The sequence below is a fragment of the Suricata suricatta genome, chromosome 15 (genome assembly GCF_006229205.1).
Source record: "Suricata suricatta isolate VVHF042 chromosome 15, meerkat_22Aug2017_6uvM2_HiC, whole genome shotgun sequence".
Taxonomy (NCBI): domain Eukaryota; kingdom Metazoa; phylum Chordata; class Mammalia; order Carnivora; family Herpestidae; genus Suricata; species Suricata suricatta.
The window spans coordinates 75,749,503-75,769,339 of NC_043714.1; the positions used below are offsets into that span (position 1 = coordinate 75,749,503).

At 56.7% G+C, this 19,837-nt stretch overlaps 1 protein-coding gene across 22 annotated transcripts in view; it reads right to left on the minus strand.

Moving 5' to 3' along the window:
* Nucleotides 1-19,837, minus strand: part of PTK2 (protein tyrosine kinase 2) — a 207,157-nt gene that overhangs the window by 46,379 nt on the left and 140,941 nt on the right. For 12 of the 22 annotated variants that reach the window (XM_029923979.1, XM_029923985.1, XM_029923977.1 and 9 more), the window contains 8 exons: nucleotides 18,812-18,832; nucleotides 17,659-17,756; nucleotides 11,976-12,060; nucleotides 10,692-10,792; nucleotides 8,524-8,639; nucleotides 7,574-7,674; nucleotides 4,775-4,864; nucleotides 2,110-2,314 (listed from right to left, as the gene is read on the minus strand). In XM_029923979.1, the coding sequence (XP_029779839.1) occupies nucleotides 2,110-2,314; nucleotides 4,775-4,864; nucleotides 7,574-7,674; nucleotides 8,524-8,639; nucleotides 10,692-10,792; nucleotides 11,976-12,060; nucleotides 17,659-17,756; nucleotides 18,812-18,832 (817 nt within the window). The remainder of the gene's footprint in view (nucleotides 1-2,109; nucleotides 2,315-4,774; nucleotides 4,865-7,573; nucleotides 7,675-8,523; nucleotides 8,640-10,691; nucleotides 10,793-11,975; nucleotides 12,061-17,658; nucleotides 17,757-18,811; nucleotides 18,833-19,837) is intronic. The other 10 variants (XM_029923992.1, XM_029923986.1, XM_029923983.1 and 7 more) reach the window with 1 other exon arrangement.

The window sequence follows — 19,837 nt, forward strand, 5'->3', positions numbered from 1 at the left end:
GGGGGGGGGGGGGGGGGGGGGGGGGGGGGGGGGGGGGGAGGGGGGGGGGGGGGGGGGGGGGGGGGGGGGGGGGGGGGGGGGGGGGGGGGGGGGGGGGGGTCAGTGAGGCCACCGTGGGAGAAATGGGCAGGATGGAAAGGGTCCTCTTTGTTCTGGAAGCCTGCACCTCTCACGGGGGTACAGGAGACCCCTGTTGGCAGTTCCGGCGAGGGAACCGCCTATTGGCAGTGACGGTTCATAAGACGGACTAAGGAGCTGTGCCGGGCAGACGGGGGACAGCCCAATGGGGGGAGGGACAGCCTGGTGGGGGTGGGGCGGTGTTCCCCGCTGCACAGCTGGGGGGCGGCAAGGGATCACTGCTCACTCCAAGATGGAGACGACGAAGAAAGACACCTTTGTGGCGTACAGAAGGGGAGGGCTAGGGGCCGCCCGGGAGGCAAGGGAGCAGCCTGCTTCAGCAGAACGGGACGCCCAGCAGCCATGAGAAGGCAGCTTCGGGACTCATGAGAAAGGCGGGGCGGAAGCCACAGACGCGGAGGTGAGAGTGAAGACGGCCCAGGACGGACGGACGTGCGCCTGGAACTCATCGCGACGTGGAGGGGCGGCAGGTCGGTGAGGTAAAGGAGTCTGGGAGGCAGGGGGCTGGAAGTGCGTCACAGAGGGGAGGAACTCTGAGGACAGAATCTGTCAAATTCTGAGGAAAGATCAAGGAGCAACAAAAAAAGTATGAGCAGATCCAGCCCAGCTGAGAGCACGCGAATCCTCGGCTGCGTGACGGTGAGGAGCCTGCGGCGCCTCGGCCTGAGCCCTCTGCAAACACCTGAAGGACCGTCACGGGGGAGGCGGAGCCGGGCTGCCGCGCGGGGCCCGACGGGACGGGACCAGGCCTGCAGGGGAGCGCCACGGGGCGCAAAGGAGCCCCTTCCAGAGCCTGCCTCTCGCCGTACGGGAACTGCCGGCCTGTGCGGCCCCCGGACGTGAACTCCGGGGGTGGGCTGTGCTGTGCCCGCCGGTGAGCCCCACAGCCCCACTGACAGCCAAGTGGGCGCTTCGCCAAGGATCCCTGACCGGGGGAGCGTCTGCACCTCCGCCATCAGCCGCTTTACTCCTTCCCCGAAGCACGCTCAGGACACCTGTCTGGTGCGTGGACTTGCCGGACGATGAGGTGGGCGTCAAGCACGGGGGACAAGGAAGGGCCGGAGGCGCGACCAGGGGCTGTTGGACCCTGGTACTTGGTCATCGTTATGAAAACAGGTGCAGCAGCACACGTGAGCCCGCAGCATTGGTCAGGCAAGGAGCTCGCGTGATCACAGTGCTAGGTCTCCGTCTAGACTTCCGGTCAGCAGCTGTTTGCGGGGCCGGAACCGGAAGCCTGTGCCGGGGCCACGGAAACGAGCAGATGATGCCTGTCGAGAGCTGGGAGCCTGGCTGGGGGCCAGACTCGCAGATGAGGGATTCTCCCAGCCAGGTGGCAGGGCCCCTGTGAGCAGACACTCCCTGGGGCCCCGAGCCCCACCCAGTCCCCGTGTGCTCCCTCGGGGCACTGGAAACGACCGGAAGTCCGGGTCTCACCGTGCGTGGCACTGAACACGAGCCACAAAACGGTAGCCAGAAGGGGCAGTGGGGAAGTCCGAGCCGCAGTAGTGGCCGCACTGAGAAGGCGCCGAGGAGCGGCCGTCTCTCTGGAGGCAGGGCTGGTGAGGGAAGCCCCCCGACGGAGCGAACACCTGAGCTGGGTTCTGAACACCGAACGCCTCCGGGAGAGGAGGAGCGCAGACGGCGGGAGAAGCTAAGCAGCCAGGAGCGGGCTGGTGGTGGGAGGAGGGGTGGGGACGGGACAGGCAGCGGGGACAACATTCCTGTGCGTCTTGTCAGCCGTGCGCAGTCAGTCAGAAGTTAGGGGAGGGGAGATCTGATCATGATTTCAAGTTTATTAAGATCTTAAGATGTAATCTCCCGAGGAGTCTAGCAAGCTATAAATAAAAGCAAACCAGGTAAAAAAGGAATCTGTCTGCCCGAGAACAGGTTGACCGTAGCCACGTGGACAGAGGACCGCGCAGCGCAGCGCCAGGACGGCGAGGGCGGTGGGGTCCCCGCCCCCGTTCCTACCTGAGCTGAGCCTTGAGCTCGGTGAGCCGGGGCCGCCTGCTGGGGTCGTAGGCCCAGCACTTGGTCATGAGGCTGTAGAGGGTGGGGGGGCAGTTGGGCGGCATGGGCAGCCTCTCCCCGTTCTCGATCCGCCCGATCACGTCATTGTTCTTCACGCCCTGGAAAGGCTTCACGCCGTGCATCAGGATCTCCCACATGCACACGCCTGTGAGGGGGCAGCGGAAACACACCGTGAACTCGGCGGGAAGAGGCGGCGGCCCGGGGCCGGGGGGGCTTCGCTGCTGCCACGAGAGGAGCGGCGGAGGGACCCCAGCCCAGTCGGCCAGCTCAGGCAGCACTCTGTGAACTCCGCAGCACCATTAATTTCATATGATGCGAACAGTGAAATATTAAATGATTACCCAAACGGCCCATAATTTTTCGAAGAGGTTTACTTCTCTAAGCATCCTGGGTTAAAAAATGGCCCTCCGGCTACAGTGATCCCACACGGTTTAATGAACCAGTTCAAAACAAGCTGAATGAGTTCTGCCCTCCCCTCACCGCGGCCCGACCGGCTGATGCCTGCGGCTGCCGACCTAACACCCAATGGGAGAAAATACTGAAACTGTAGCCTCACGTCTTCAGAACACCCAGACTCGTTTCACGAGGCTGGCCTGCGTGCGGCTAGGGGCACGTCAGCACTGTCACTGGCTGGTGCACGAGCTGGTCGCGGGTCCCGGTCCCCACGGGCAGGCTCGACTCCCTGGGCTGCAGAGGCCCTGCCCACAGCCCCCTCACTCACCCACACACGTTCTCGGGGTCCTCTGAACAACGCCCGAGTGCCCACTTTTAAAGAAAGACCAACGGAGCCTAAGGCGGAGACTGATACCACACGAAGCTCTGGTCGGGGAACCCAGACAGCAGACTGGCCGGGACAGTGGGGGACGCCACACCCCCAAACACGCCGCACACACGTCTGTGCCTGTGCTAACTCCACCGCACTTAGGGCCCCTTCGGTTGTCTCCCCCACACGTGTGAGTGCATCGGCCTCCCTCTGGGAAAGCCACATCGGCCTCCGTCCTGCCCGGGCGCGGGGTGACGTGCCCGAGGCGAGGGGGGAGACGCGCTCGGGGCGCCTGTGGTGCTAATGCGGGCTGTGCCCCCGGCGAAGCAGGCACGGCGTCGCACCGGTGGGAATCACACTGGGACGCTATGCAAACCCCAGGCATTTCAAAGTGTACGGTGTAGACAAAAGTAGCCCCTTCGCTCTGCGTTTTCCCCCAGAAATGATGACCGCGCCCTGAGCGGCAGCAACGCCGAGCATCACTTCTCGAGACCTTGGGAGGTTTCTGGCCCATGAAACTTATGGGTCGTCCTTAAACGCTGCACCTTACGCTTCTTTAAACACTGTGTTCTGTCAGACCTAAGAAGCCAGGCTGTAAAACACACCATTATCTTATGTGACCAAAAAAGGGGGGGATTATGACACAATCCTCTGTCACCTCTAAGAATTCTTCTTCTCTTAGCAAGGAGTGCTTTCAAACTCACGCAGACAAGGAGGCAACGGCAGCTGCCGTGCGAGGGTGGGCACAACGCCGCCTACGACACCACCCCGGGGACACCGCCCGGACGCGCCGCTCACTTACGACACGCCCCAGTTCCAGAGAAATTAGAATGGGAGAAAACAGGCATCTCAGACTCTCCCACAACTGAGACTTCCTGGACAGGAAGCGTCAGCTTGCCGTACGGGAGACACGGCCGAGGAGCGGGGCTCCGAGAGGCACGGCCCTGTCCATCAGACCCCAGGACCCTTTCTAAATTGTGCCACAGGGTCCACTCTGATAGAAAGTTCCTCCCTTCACCTGTTATTCCTTAGGGCACTAGATGAAACCAACACTGAGAACACAGACTGGATATACGTAAAGTTACTTCTAAATACGGGGAAAGGTATGTGACTCGTGGAGGACGTGTGCTCTGACACAGTCTGCGATCCAGCAGAGAGCACACACTGCCCACACACCACGTGGGTGTCGTGGCACAGAGAGAAGGTGCAGGAGCGCAGGGAAGGGCAGGGTCTGTCTGCAGGGTACGCCTGCCACGGGAGGCTTCGAGAAGGGGGCGCACCACACTGGAGGTGGTCCTGAAGGTCAGCTAGACTGTCACTCAGAGGAGGGGCCAGGATGACGTGATGCAGGAAGATGGAGTTCCACCAGAAGACTGGGGTGGGGACGGACTAACGTCGTATCAAAACGGGACACTGATCTAAAATGTGAGCGAGCGACGGTCACGGTGGTGCCGGTCAGCTGGGTCGGCGGTGGCTCACGGAGCAGGAGGACGGTGCCCGACGTCCGGGCAGGAGCTGCGGCGGACCCAGAACCAAACCGCGACCATGTCAGGGCAGGGCAGGCGCCAGCATGGGTGGAGCACGGCTGCAGAGGCTCTGGGCCTCAGGCCGGCCACCTACAGCCATCCACATGAGGGGACCCACGAGACGGAGAGCAGGGAGGGACGCGGAGACGGCACACAGAGACGGAAGGGGGAGGAGAGGAGAGGAGAGCGGGCGCTCTGCTGCGCCCAGTGACGGGGAGGCAGCGGTCCGCCCACGCCGGGAGGCAGGGTGACCCCGAGCCTGCTGCGGAGAGCGCGTGCAGTATAACGCAACGACAGAACCTTCCACGATACTCACCAAACATCCACACGTCACTGGCTGAGGTAAAACGTCGGAAGTTGATGGACTCTGGAGCCATCCATTTAATGGGCAACTTTCCTTTGGAAGCTGGAAGATTAATTTTAGAAAGTGAATTTTCCTTGTTATCTGCTCAAGAATCTAACAGTCACAGCTAGCGGAGATTTTTAGAACTAAAATAAAAAGCTTTAAATATCTGACCCCTCGGACTCTGCTCATTTGGGAGAGCCACTTCCTGTTTCTGTGGTGCTGTGAGGTCCTCTGGGGGGACCGGGAGAGGCCGTGGGAGGGAGAAACTGCACGAGGTCCCGCCCTCTGCAGAGAGGCTGGCACCGGGGCAGCGGGCGCCTCGCTGAGGACATGCGGGCGGCTCTGGGTTACGGCAGGGAGATTCTGTGAACTGAGCCTCTGTTTCTAGAGAAGCCCCTACATCCACAGTCGCGGCTCACAGCGATTCTAATCTTAGGCCCTGAAGACAGCTCGTCCTGGTAGGCGCCCTGGCCTTCAGAAGACGAGGTTCAGACGTGTTCCATGGCTCGCCGGAGGCCGCCCCACTGCCACGTGCTGGAGCTGGGGTTCGAGGCCCGCCCCCGCCCAGCCCCACATTCCCGCTGCTTCCTCAAAAGCGCCGTGTGACTTTGCGAGTTACAGACGTCAGTGACCAGTGAACGTGCAAGCTCGGATGCACAGGGAGGACTGACGAGGACACTTCACGGGTCTGTGAGGAGCAGACGGGCGATGGAATGGGAGGGCACCCTTCTTGGCAGAGCCTGGATCGTCCTTTCGAGCCCGAACAAACCTTCCCTCTGGGCCACTAAGGAGATGGTGCCTCACTGGACATTCCTTCGGCTGTGGGGGTGTCACGTGGCAGCCCAGGGACCCCCTCTCGAAGGATTCTAATCCAAAGTGGTGGGCACAGAGGCGCGAGCGGAGGGGCGGGGCGGCACCGGCAGGTGCAGAGCTGTGGGAGGCGCGGGCGCCCGGTCACGGGGTCTGGGCCTCCGCCCGTGGGCACCGAGCGCCCCCGCCTCCCTCGGCCAGGAGACCTCCGTCTGCTGCGGGTACCTATTCCTGCTTCGGGCACCTTCGTGGCACCGGAGGTCAAATCCTCTGTGCGGCTCCTTCCAAACCAGCGACTCGGCACCCGTGTTTGAATGCGGGGGCGCTGGTCTCCAAGAGAGCCGTCTGGAAGCCTGGTGGGCTCCGCGCGTGGGCGCCTGAGAACGGCGGGCCCGCGTCTGTCCCCTGCTCGTGACAGACGCTGTTCACGTGCCGCCGAGCCTCGGCCACCACTCCGCCGGGGGCCCAGCTCTCCCCTGGGGCCCCGGGCTCGTCAGGGCTTGGACTGGATACGAGCTGTATTGTAAAACTGCAGAAAACTGACTTGGTAATTTTTAAGTTAATTGACTAAGTAAAAAGGACGCACGACCGAAGAACTTTCCTTTCGGGTAACACTGAGCCACTGTTAGGACCCCTTCAGGCGGCAGTGCCCAATGGGCACGCGCTGAAGCAGGGCCACCAGCCCGGGTGTGACATGAAGGAAACTAATTTTGTATGTGAAAACCTGGGCTCATTTTGCCACAGTATAAAAATTCTTTAAATGGAGAAGCAACCAACCTTTCTGGAGTGGCAGAATAATTGGAACATAAACTAGGAGCATAATATGGATTTGTAATCGAAGCCATAGCTCAAGTACTAGGAAAATGAAAATTTATCAGTAAAAAGAATTGTTCAACGATCACTCGAGGGACCAAGTCAATCTCAATCCAAAATTGGCAAAATCAGAGAAAAAGCACACGCGCTCGGTCTCGGCTCTAGAACGGACGCACCGACGCCGGCGGAGCGAGCGGGCCGGCGAGCTCTCCGTGGGACTGCTCTCGGCGAGCTGGCGCTCCCGGCCCCGGCGGGGAGCTGTCGGGGAGCTGCCGGGCTGTGTTCAGCAGCTCAGGGACGTGGGAGGGGATTCCAATCTTTGGCTACTGGAACTCTAGGTGCAGTGAACATCTAAACTCAGGTTTCATGTGCGTGTCCATTTTCATTCCTCTCAGAAAGCAGGTTGACTGCTGGACTGAATGGTAGTTGCATATTTAATTTTTTAAGAATCCGCAAAGCTCTTCCAGGGTTTAAAAGGTGCCGTTTCGCATTCGCAGGAGCAAGCTGTGAGTGGCTTGGTCTGTCCGCATCTTTGCCGGCCTTCGGGGTCGCCACGGTCTCGGCCCGGCCCGAAGCGGCCTCTGCCCGGGCGCAGGGCTCCCGTGGGCGCGCCCAGGCTTCTCTTCCCCCAAGTCCGGGTCGTAGCCCGCATGTGTCTCCCTGCCCAGGGTCGGAGCTCGCTCCACACCGTGGACACCGGCCCTCTGGCTGACTGGCTCGCGGCTGTGGGAGGCCTGTGGTTGGCGAGGACCCTCTCCCAGTCTGCACCCGCCTTTTCACCCTCTTCACAGGGTCTCTTGCAGAACAGAAAGTTCTCGTTTTGACGAGGTCCCTTCTATCGTTTCCCTCTTGGCGTCCAGCCCCAGGTCCCAAAGATTTCCTCGCGTGCTCCTCTCAGAGCCCTGCAGCGGTGCTTTGGGACGAAGTCTGAGTCACCGTGAGTGAAGGCGGAGGTCAGGCCGAGGCCCATTTCTCGACCGTGGGGCTCCAACGGCCACAGCCCCACGTGTGGGAAGGCCGTCTTTCTTCCCCCAGACTGTCACACCCCGGTCACGCTTCCGCTGAGCGGATCAGCACAGGCCTTCTTAAGACATAAGATCACTCACGATTCTGAGCCCACTGTGTCTTTGTCACTCTGACTCTTACCTTTGTAGTAAGTACTGTCCTCCATATACCGGGACAATCCAAAGTCCCCTAGTTTCACGCAGTCATTTGAGGACACCAGAACGTTCCGAGCAGCAATGTCCCTGGTGAGGAAGAATTTCGGAAAACAGATTTTACCGTAAGGAACACAAGCTCACACACTACTCTCTCGTCTATAAGGACACACGGTAGCTACTCTGAAAGGCAGGTTACAGACCAAGCAAACTGGAGATGTTATACACCGAATGGAGGACTTTTCTATCTTTATTTCCAAGAGGGCCCTTCGGGCACACATTCCCTCACCAATACAAGGGCCGGTGTTCTGAACGCTGCAGAGTGCTTCTCCCACAGGGCGCTGCGCGCTCCCTTTTGTGCCCAGTCTCCCGCCGGCACTGACCGTGATGCACCGGGGGCCTGAGCCCTGCCGCCCCTGGGAGACTTCATTCCAAGAATGGCAGTTGGGGTCCAACCCCTGGGAAGGACCTTGCTGATGCAATCGGTTTCAGTGCCGGGTACCAAAGTCCCGGGACACAAACTAAGGGCTTCCCCTGCATTCAAAGGAGGGAGCCAGACGAGAAACAGAAATTCCACCGAACGCCAGCAGGTGTCACTCGTGGCCCTTTGGGTCCCAGGAGGTCCCGGGACAGTGTCTGCTTTGGGTCCACACGTCCACTGCTCTAGTGCCACTCAGAGGCTCACAGCAGGATTTGCTTCCTGAGGCAAACAAATGTCTCAAGCTCCATGCGAGGAAACCCGGGAAATGCAAGTCCTAACAAGCCACGGCTGCTCCGCCGGCCAGGACAGCGTGACTCCTGCACTGCGTACGGACAGGGAGCCAGGGGCGCGCAGGACCCCGGGGCAGGGCGCCCCTCCTCCTCCTTCCGGGCTCTCCGCGCCCACCCCGCCCACACACCTGCCCAGGGGCGGCTCACCGGCTCTAGCCTGGATCTTACCTGTGCACGAATCTCTTGCTCTCCAGATAGGCCAGAGCTGTACTAAGCTGATAGGCATAGAGGATCAAAGAGGCGAGGTCCAAACTGTACTTCCTCACTTGCAGAAATGACCTCAGCTTTGGGAACAGTGACCAAGAAAGAATTAGTGATTGAGAACAGAAATCAACAGCTGAAGAGCTACACTCAACAACAGCGCCCATTTCCACACATACTTCTAGAAGAATGGCTTCAATTCTTTAAAAAAGGTGTATGAATGAACCATATTAGCTTAGAAATTATGGTTAATCACTCTCTTTTTGAAATCCTATTATAAGACTGGAATCTTCAGGACACGTGGGTGGCTCAGTCCGTTAAGCACCTGACTCTTGATTTTAGATCAGGTCATGATCTCATAGTTTGTGAAATCGAGTCCTGTGTCCAGCTCCTTGCTGATGGCGTGGAGCCTGCTTGGGATTCATTCTTATTCTCTCCCCCTCCTTCTGTCCCTCCCCTGCTTGCTCTCTCTCTCTCTCAAAAAAAAAAAAAGACTGAAATCTTCATGATTGCAGACAAACTTTTTTTAAATGTTAATTTTTGAGAGAGAGAGAGCGCGCACACAAGTGGGGGGGGGGCAGAGAGAGAGACAGAGAAAGCACGCTCTGTGCTGACAGCAGAAGTCACGATTCAGGGCTTAAACTCGTGAACTGTGAGATCGTGATGTGGGCCAAAGTCGGATGCTTAACCGACTAAGCCACTCAGGCGCCCCACAAGTTTCTGAAAAAAACAAAAACAAAAAACAAAAAACAAAAAAACCCCACAGAAAGATACTATGAGGAAATGAACAAAAGCACAGGAAATACCGCTAGACGGTAACGCTCGAGGACACACACAGACCTGGTCCGCAGACAGGCCGAGCACGCAGCGTGGCCCGCACCCATGTGCCCGAGGCAGGCCTGAGGAGGGGGAAGGCCGGGGGGGGGGGCGGGGAGCTGGGTGTCCACCCCGCTGGCCCTCATCACTGTGTCAGAACCAACTCAGCTCAGTGCTCGCAGAGCAAAGGAAGGCAGATGGATTTATTTCTAATTCTACAAAATCATTATGCAAAGGAGAAAGATTTGGTGACGGTTTAGGCCAGAAAAATTAGCAAATCCTCCAAAAGCAAAAGCAGGAAAATACCGTGAACAAACACACGTGTTGAAGCGGTTTCATCTGTTAAGGCAGGGCAGCGGAAGACGGGGGGCTGTAGAGCGTGGGGGCTTCTGTCACTTGGTCCGGCAAACTAGGTCATCAAGTACAGAGGGGGCCACCAGCAGGCCCCGGGGGCGGGGGAGGGGGAGGGCAAGGAGGCTGACCCAGTCTTGAAGACAAGGAAGGACCCAGGCTGCCCTTTGACTCCTGGTAACCGGACCCCTAGTCGCCACAAGAAGCCAAACTGTGTTTGGTGTCCTTTAAGAAACAAGGCGTGCATAGGACGCTCCGGAAGGTGAAACTCCTGAGCTAAGCACCAGAAGGTCAGGCATCAGCGTCTGGAAAGTGCATTCCCGCTCGTCCCCGAGCGGGCAGGCCACAGAGCTGCCTGCAGCGGGCACGGGTCTGACTCGGCAGCCCGGGGCTAGGGATGCACTGAGTAAAGAGTTTCTGTGTTCGGGAGAAAGTCAAATAAGGAGATCTGTCCACTCGTGTTACTCACATTTTCAAAAGAAACTGTGACTAATATCAGGTGCTCTGAAAGGATGAATGAAATGAATGACTAATGGAGTGAATCCTCAGACAGAACAAGGCACTGAAGATGCACCTAAAAGCAGCACTCGTTCACCAGGTCCTGCGACAGGAGCGCTTCCCTGGTCCTCAGGCCGATGGGCTGGCATCAGGCCGCAGCACCAGAGAGGAAGGAGGGCCCCCCCCCCCCCCCCGCCCCCGGTCACGTCTGCTCCCAGTGCTGGTGACGCCTCTGGTGGGGAAGGCACTGCTGCCGCCAGTCCCGAGCGAGGGCATTACCGGGGACTTAACGCTAACATGTTCTATTCTCTGAGCCCAGGCCACACGGGCACTCTTAACGCGCCCCTTGTGCACCCAGAGGACACCGGCCGGCGGAGGCTGAGCGAGTCCCAATCACGGGGCTGCTACTTAGTCACCGCGGCAGCGGGCTGGCGGTCCACACGCGCGGCCGCAGCCGAGGGCCAGGTTACCTCGCCGAGCGTGCACAGCTCCATGATTATCCAGACGGGGTTCTCCGTGATGACGCCGATCAGCTTCACGATGTGGGGGTGGTCGAACTGACGCATCGTTACTAGGGAGAGACAGGTGCCCACAGTTAGCACCCGGGGCGGAGCGTGAGGTGCGCGTGTGGCGAGCGTGCTCTGTGTTGCGTGGCCTCCACACTCTGCAGAAACAGACTAGTAGAGACCGACGTCACTGCCAGGCTTTGTCTCGTACTGAAGATGCAGGACTAGGATCAAAGACAGACTCAGACTTTCTTTTTGATGGAACTTACAGTATGGTTTTGAGGAATTATAATGTATTGATAAAGTAAATATTGATTTGCTCTGTGACTTATTAATTTATCGGACTGTTGGTGGTAAATATGTACTGAAATGGAGGGCAGCAGGCATTCAATCGAGGTACAGGTAATGAGGCGCCCCGAGACATTCACACGACCGTGTGTGCTAAGTGCCCTCCGCTGGGGAGGTCCGGTGCGGGCGCGGTGTCTGAGCAGCGAGCAGAACAGACACGGCCCGAGTGCCGTGGAGCGGAAAGCCTAGAGAGATGGGGTAATGATCTTTAGGCAATGTTTACTTAGTTACAAATACTCAGGGAGGCGAGGGCACGGTCCTGGGACAGAGCCTCCGGAGGGGAGACTGCTTCAATCACGTGGGCAGACGAGAAGGGACAAGTCCCGGAGAGCAGTTAGGACACCCGGGGCAAGAGCCTGACGCGGGGAGACGGATAGGATGGGACCCGAGCTCCCCACGGGCCTGCACGCGGCAGAGAGGCCCCCACGAGGCCCTCCCAGCGGTCTCACCCTTGGACGTGTGAACGGAGGGCCACGGGGTGGGCGCTGCAGCGGGAGCAGGGCCTTGGTCGTGGGCCTGGCTCTTTCCCCAGTCCCTGGGCTCCCTCGGGGCGGGGACCGCATCTGTCTTGCTCACCCCCAACTCAGGGCCTGGGGGCATCCGGCTGGACTCATTTCTACATCTGCCCAGTTCCAGGGCCAGGGTGCTGAAAGGTGCAGGCACCAAAGGACACGGGGACAGTAGGTCTGGTGACCTTTACACCCAAGCATCAGGGCTTACCTGGCACAATGTGGAGAAACGCACCTCCACAGATACAGGTGTTAATTTGCAAGGCAAGACAGAAATTGCAGTTGTCACATCAGAGTCAGAATATTCCTTTTCTTACTTCTTCAGGGATGGCTTGTATTTTATACAGATAAAAAGTCAAATGGAGTTCCACAGAAATTTCTAGAAACTTACAGGCTTCTTGAAGGAATTTCTCTCTCACGCTGTCCGAAGTACAGTTTTTACATGTCTTAATTGCAACCGCCAAAGCCGGATTCTCCTGTGTCAGGGAGATTTCAGAATCACACACATGTGCAGAAAGAGGTTCTCGGTGTATCAATGGGCGCGTTCATGAAAAGCTGCTTGTTTTGCAACTATGTGGACTGTGGACCAGACAGAATCAGAGCTGAAAACCTCAAGAGAACACTGCAAATACGCCACCAGATCCCAGAAGAGATGGACACACGTGATGAAACGTTGGAGGCCACTCATTCCTCCGCTGTCCCACACACACACTCACTTTCTGCGACGTGCCCGGCGGCCTTCCGGGTGCTCGGGATGCACGCCGAGCCAAAGGCGGCAGCGGCCCCTGCTCTGCCCAAGCTTCCTTCCCAGCAAAGAACAGACCACCCACACAAGGAGCGGGCTCGTCGCCGAGCACGCTGGTGCTGACAGTGCTGTGGCCCAGGAAGGAGCGTGACGGGATGTGCGAGGCAGAGACCAGGGCATAAAACCGAAGGGAGGAGGAGGGACTGGTGGGGGCAGGGAGGGGTGGCACAGCCAGGGTTCCGGTGCTGCGGCTGGGGCAGGGCCGAGGCTGTGCGGTCGGACACCGGACCAAAGCAAAGACGCCCCGGGAGAGTGGTGCCGTGGCCGACCCCCAGCCGAGAAGGAGCATCCGCTCTGCAGGCTGTGGGAGGCGCGGCGGCGGCGGCGGCGGCGGGGACAAGTGTGGGACAGTGCAGGTGGTGCAGGGCGAGGTGCAGGGAGAGTCAGGTGTTTGGTGAGAGAGGGAGGCAGCAGTTCGAGCAGGAGCAGAATGGGAGGGGCGTGGGGTGGCGGAGAGACCGGGTGGCCGAGCTCAGGGTCGGATCCGGGGGCGGGGGCTGGAGGAGAGCCTCGTGGGCAGGGGCACGAAATCAAAATACAGCTTACGAAAGACAAGTGAAGGCACTGCAAGCCTCAGTGGAATAGCATGGATAATTTTCATTTACTTCATCATACTTTTATTTTAGTTTAGAGAGAAAAAGCACAAGTGAGAGAGAAACAGAGAGACAGAATCCCAAGCAGGCTCCACGCTCAGTGAAAAGCCTGATGCTGGGCTCAATCCTGTGGCCCGTGAGATCGTGACCAGAGCTGAAATGAGGAATTAGATGCGCAACCGACTGAGCCGCCCAGGTGCTCCCCGTGGATGGTTTTAATTAGCAACTTAAGGGCTTATCTTGTCCGGGGCTTTCTGTGGTCTTTGGTCCGGGTCATACTGGGTGTTTTCCTGTGGGGCCTCGCAGTCTGTCAAGCAGGCGGAAAAGGGGAAGGGGAGGGAGGGGAGGGAGGCGCAGGGAGAGCCCAGGGAAGGGACGCCAGCAGGAACAGCGCGGCCTCAGGTCTCTGCCTTGGCCCCTGTGCCCCGACTCCCGCCCTGCCTCGGGCCCCCGTCCTGGCTACAGGGCCCAGAGAGGGGACGAGGCCACGCGGTCAAGGAGACAGCTCCGGACGGAAGGAAGGAGACCTCGGGGTGCTGCTGTCTGGGATGCCCCCCCCCCCCCCCCGTCCCTCCCTGGAGGCGGCCAGACGCAGGCGCCATGGCACAGGGGGAGGAGGCTCAGCCTGAGGCCCCAGGCGGGGCCTGCAGGTCCCACAGGCTTTTTCTCAGCAGGCCGTGGGCATTTCTGCCCTTCCTGTAAATCATCTCACTGGGCCCACAGCTGATCTGCGAGGTGGCCTGACAAGGCACAGAAGGGTCCAGGCCACCCAGTTTACAGACGGGTCAGCAGAGGCTGACAGGTCACGCGGTTTGCCCAGGGTCGCCCTGCTGTGAGCGGCTGCCCTCAGGAGTGACCAGCGCAGCGCGTGCCCATGACCTGGGCAGGGAGCAGCAGCGGCTTCGTCAGACCTGGCTCTGAAGTGGTGGCCACGCTGGGTCCTGAGGGCTGCCGCCGCCGCAATCTGCAGAGGGGCTGGAGCGTGGCCACTGTCCCGCAGGCACCAGCCCCAGGCAGCGCAGGCTGGCACTGGGGGGCACTGCTGCCCATCCTCTCAGTGCTAGGAAACCCCAGGGCGCTGCCCCAGGCAGCCTGAGAGGCAGCCGCCCAGAGCGCCAGGTCCCACCTCCATGCGACCCCCTCCTCCCTGTCTGTGGTCCTCACTCTGCCTTTCAGCCCAGAATCGCATAGCCCATCCACCCTGTTTGACAAGGATGTGGTGAAGTTATTTTAAACTTGAACCAAGCAAAACTAAGTTCCTGATATCCTACTATAATGGTGAATTGTGTGTGTCCACTTGCCTGCGCCACGGGGTGCCCAGATACTACTTGGTCAGACATTATCCAGTGTTTCCGGATGGATCCAACATGTAAACTGAGAGACCGAGTGAAGCAGGTTGTCCGCCCTAACGTGGAGGGCCTCATCTGACCAACGGAAGGCCTGAACCGAAAAAAAGCTGATCTCCTCCTAAACAAGAGGAAATTCCCCTACTGAGCTGCCTCTGTGCTGGGACCGTAATTTTCCTCCACCCCTCGGAGGTGGAGGCGGCTATGCTGGGCCTTAGGCCTCCAGACGCAGCCGGGCGGTGACGGGTCTGCCGCAGGCCACCGCAGACGTGAGGGACGTCAGCTCCCACAGTCCTGCGAGCCGGTCCCGGACGGATCTCGTCTGAGAGCAGCCCCGCCCCTGCGTCTGTCTTCCCGGGGAGCCTTACGAACACAACCACTATCGGGGTGCTTCCCTGGCCTCCTCCGCCTCACTCAACGCACGGAACCCACACAGCTGCTCAAGGTAAACGACCAGCAGCCACTTCTGATTCCTCAGTTTCCCTCATCTCCTGTGGGTCCAACAGTCCAGGAGTAAGCGCCTCCCCCGCCCCCCACCGTCTACAGCCTGTGTCTGGAAGCTGCACCTGCTAGTGCTGTCGGCTCCCCGGCTCGCTCTGCAACTCCTTTCCTAACGGCATGGTCCGCGCCTCTGAAGCCCCTCTCCCTGGGGCGCCTCCCACCCCAGGACCCTTGGGGAGAGCCCGGCCGTCTGCCGGCTTGTGGTCTTGTGTTACAAGAACACAATCTGGAAAAATGACTTACTAGGAGCCCAGAGAAATGAACAGATTCCTTTACACTATAAAATTAGAAGCCCACACTGAAAATAAAATAAACATTCACGTAATACATGCGTCACAAAGATACTCAACAAAAAAGTGTGAACCCTAGTCTTTATCTGGGGGCTGGGATTCATTCAACAAATATTTAGGAAACACTAGCCTATGGCTATTAAAATTGTTCACGACTAAAATAGATTAGTTATTTTTAAAATGCATGATATAAAGTCCATTAACCCTGCTAAAATGTGTGTGATCCTGGAAAATCAAAAGGAACTTCAGAATGCTGGCCCACCAGGGATGTAGAGACTGCAGGGGGTTCAGAGAGCACGCAGTTCCACTGTAATAATTTCAGGTCCAGACGCCTGCCTCCCTTACACCTTAGCTGGGTAGAGCCAGGTCTAAAACTTAGTAGGTTTTTTGAGTAAATGTAGACCCAGGGCTCTTTGTACTGCTTTTCTGCTTCAAAGAACAGAGTTAAGAGAATTAGGAAGATAATATAGATACAGTAAAAAAACAAAATCAAACCCCCAAAACTATAAGGGAAGTTAGAAGCTAAAAACATATAATAAATGATAGAATTATATGTAAGTACAAGGTAAACGCTTTCCAAACTAAAATCTTAAAAACTAGAACCTCTCATTTGTTCCGTGGCCTGGTGGCTGCGGCCTGCTGTTTCTGACCCAGACAGAACAAACCGGGAAAGGCCTTCGGCCCCGCCGAGCTACGACCGCTCTGGCCCCCGCGCACACACGACGGCCACGAAGCCCTGGCAGGTGTGGAGCTGCTGGGGAGATGCCACTTGCCGTTTCCAAAGCAGGGCAAACGTAAAGCGTCACCTGTCTGTTACTACAGATCTTCCTGTCCCGATAAACCCATCGTAAGTTGGAAGTGTCCTAGGTCAACACCGCGCATGGGTATACCTACGCCACCAACGTCACCGCCGCGCCGCGCCCACCTCACACGCGCTCGCAGACCCCCCCATCGCCTGGAGGTGGGCCAAACCAGGGGACGAAAGCGTCGTTTTCTGTATGCTCTGAGGGAGAGCGAGCTCGTGAGACACGCATGCGGCGGGGAGCGGCAGGGGGAACCTGGCGTCAGACCTGAGCCGACACCAAGAGCTGGGTGCTCGAGGCGCCCGGGTGCTGTGCTGACGGCTCGGAGCCTGGAGCTGCTTCGGATTCTGTGTCTCCCTCTCTCTGCCCCTCTCCTGCTCGCACTGTCTCTCTGTGTCTCTCAAAAATAAATAGAAAACAGGAAGAAAAAAAAAAAGAGTTGGAAGCTCAGCTGCCCGAGCCCCCCAGGCGCCCCTACAGAGTGTATTTTACAACGAAGTGCTGATTCCCATCTAACTCTCCGAGTCTTCTATGGAAAGGGACAGAATCGCTGTGTGGGTGCAGACGGTTGTCTGCGTGTATGCTGAGGGCCCCGGGGGTGGCGGGCTGACTGGAGGCTGCGGTCACCACCCTGCAGGGGACAGAGGATGCGCATACCCCAGCCTGGGAAAAGATCTGAGTCCAAAACTCCAAGTGTGATCTCTACTGCATGCAGATTGCTTCCGCGACATCGTCAGGTCACAGAAGAGTAAGCTGAACCACTGCAAGCTGCGGGCGCTCTGTGACCCCGAGCGGCGTCATCTGTGTGCCCTGTTAGGCGTCTAGCTCAGAACAGCTCCTTGAGTGGGTTCGTAGCGCGGATCTAACCACCACACCCCCCACAACCAGGGTGGGCAGGGCCGCAGAGGGCCGGCCGCCCAGCCCCTTCGGAGACAGCTCCGGGTCAAAGGGCGGAGCAGATGCCGCAGTCTGACCCGCGGCGAGTCCAGCTCAGCCACCTCCGCAGGAGCACCGGGAACTCCTCACACGCAGGCACCCTTCCGAACAGCCAGGGATGGTGGCAACCCAAATTCCCGTCAGCTGAACTCGGACAAACACAGACCGTCTGTCCACACAACCGAACGTTACCCGGCAACAACAGACACCAAGCACTGCCCCACGCTAGCGCGCGGTGGCCCTTGGGAACATGCTACCTGAAAGAACTGGTCACAGAAGGCCACGTGTCACACAAGTCCATGGACGCGAGCCTCCACAAGAGGCAAATCTAGAGAAGCAGAGAGTGGACGCCTGGCTGCCAGGGGCTGGGGGAGGGCCGGATGGGAGTAACCGCCAACGGGCGGGGCTCTGTCTGGGGTCAAGAAGGTGCTGGAAAATGCACCATGCTGACGGGTGTACAGCTCTACCAATATACTAAGAAACCACTGACTTGTATGTTTTAAAAAGGCAAATGTTGTAGTATGTGGTTTATACCTCGATAAAGCTACTAGTAAAGTCATCATCTAGTCCATCCACGGAGCGATCCGTATGGGTGTGTTACTGATGAGAAAGGCCGAAAGATTAAAATGAAAGACAGACCCCGCCTTCCGGCAGCTGAGGGGGCCACTTCTCTGTTTCTGAAGACACCAAGGAGGCTGACGTGTGGCATGGGCTGCAGAGGAGCGCTGAGGGCCCGCCAAGACAGACAAGCGGCGACAGGCGAGAGCGGCACGCTGTTCTGGCCGCCGTGGAGGACTTACTGGGCTCATGTAGACGCCTTGGTGGACGTCTCCAAACTGGCCTTCCCCGATGCACCGTCCAAGCTCGATTCTTTCCCTTTGAATTTCATAGTCCCTGGCTGCAAAACACGATCCGGACATCAAAAACCACGTCAGTGCAGCACTCCTGGCGCAGAAATTACACTCGACACGTCTCCTTATCACCCGTGAGTACAACTCCCACTGGCAGCACATCACTCTACGAAGACGCTTTGAACAGTGGAATGCTCTTAAACAGGGTTTTCAAAGGAGTGATGTCCGCTGGTACGGCACTGGCTGAGCCACAGAACAATGCGAGTTCTACTAAAGGTAGATGTTTTCCCATAATTTTAATGCCGATTTAGTTTATATCTGTCTGAAAGCTTTCTAAATAGTTTTTCCAAGTAGTAAATTATATGCTTAAGTAATCAATGCTATTAGTTTAGGTATTAATATACAAAAGGCAAAAAACCATAGTTATTTCAAGTATTTTACAAATAACTAAAGTTTGAAAATAACAGAAAAACTGTGTCACGAGTAACTTTATGTTTTAAAAGTTTAAGAGTTTTCCACTTTCTTACGATCCTATCTATATTATTTATGGAGCTAAACGAGTTTAAAGAGGTCATTTCTAAAAACTAATTTCAAAATTAGATGCCTTGGAATCAGGTTGAACACATCACATTATGAGTGTTTTAAATTTTTGAGAGCATTTGCCTCAAATTACCATATTAATTTACTGTAATTTTTGCAAAACCAATTATTCAGCAGGCTGTTGAGGCACACGGAAATAAGATGCCCACTGGGAACCTAGACAGTTGATTCTAATCCAACTGACCGCTTTGTGTTTCGACTTCCTCCAGCCAGGAAGCCTGTCTCCATGACCCATGCTACATGCATTCCATTAGTGTAACCGCCAATGGAATCAACCAGCAGCCAGGTATTTCAAAACTCTCTCCCTCATGTATCAGATTATAAGCCATACAGAAAATCCAACCCAAATTTGAGATGGTTCTTTTCCTCTTTAAAATCACTTTAGCTAGTAGTTCCGTTGGTTTAAGAGCACGAATAAAAGTTAACTGAAACTGAAACACCGCACGTCATTCCGCAGGCTGCAAGTGCAAGCAGATGCGGTTATTTTAAAGGAACCTGTTACCTTCGTCTATTCCATAGCTTTCTGTATTGCAATTAAGGGAGAAAAAAAATTGAAGACCTTGCTTAGAAACAACTAATAGCAATTAGGTTAACAACAACAAACTCCGAGGTTACATTTCAGTATTTGCTCTGTTAAATATTTTAACCGCAAACATCAGTAGAAAGAGACTAGATACAAAATGCATCTAAATCTCAGGTTAACGTGATGTGATGCGCACACACAGGCTCTCCAGTTCCCATCTCCGGATCCCTCCACGAGAATTCATTTGTGTGGGGCCTGGATAAACGCCAGCCACACTGGACATTACTGCTCAACGCTGACTAATTCAGGTACGAACACCGATTTGGATTCTCTGCAGAAACAGAAAATCTAAACCTAAATGTAAACAACTTCCGTGTTGCGGGCGTGCAAAGGTCCGGAGGCTCACTAGTAAGCGTCAGCTCCTCCCTCTGTTTTGAGCCACACTCTAACAGAGGAGCCCCTGCGAGAGATTCAGGGAGCACCCGGGAGCCTGGGGGCCTGATGCTGGCGATGCCTCTTCAATGTGTACAGTTAATCTAAGTGAGAGCACCTTTTAAAATAGTTACACAACAGGTAACTAAAGGGCCTGAAATGTGTATTTTATAAATACGTTTGACTCTATGGAAATCAGTACTTCAGATGTTGAATTATTAAGGCCTCGGAGACGTAAGGAGGCCTCTTAATTGGCCTCTCTAAAAGGTAGGTTTACAACTATTTTCATTAAAAAAATTTCTTGAACTCCAGGCCACACATGGTGCTTGAACCCATGACTAACATCGAGTCCCATGCTCCACTGACTGAGCCAGCAACATTTTTTTTTTAATGCAAACGAAATTTCAAGTGTGTCTCCAATTCAAGATCTGGGACCCGTCTTCCGACACGAGATCTGGGGCTTCCGGGGTGCAGGAAAGTCGTAGCTGAACACCACCCCCTCCATCCCACGCTGCGTGGACTGGAGGCACCGGGTGAGGGAAGCTCTTTGTAACTGGCTGGTCAAGGGCAGCA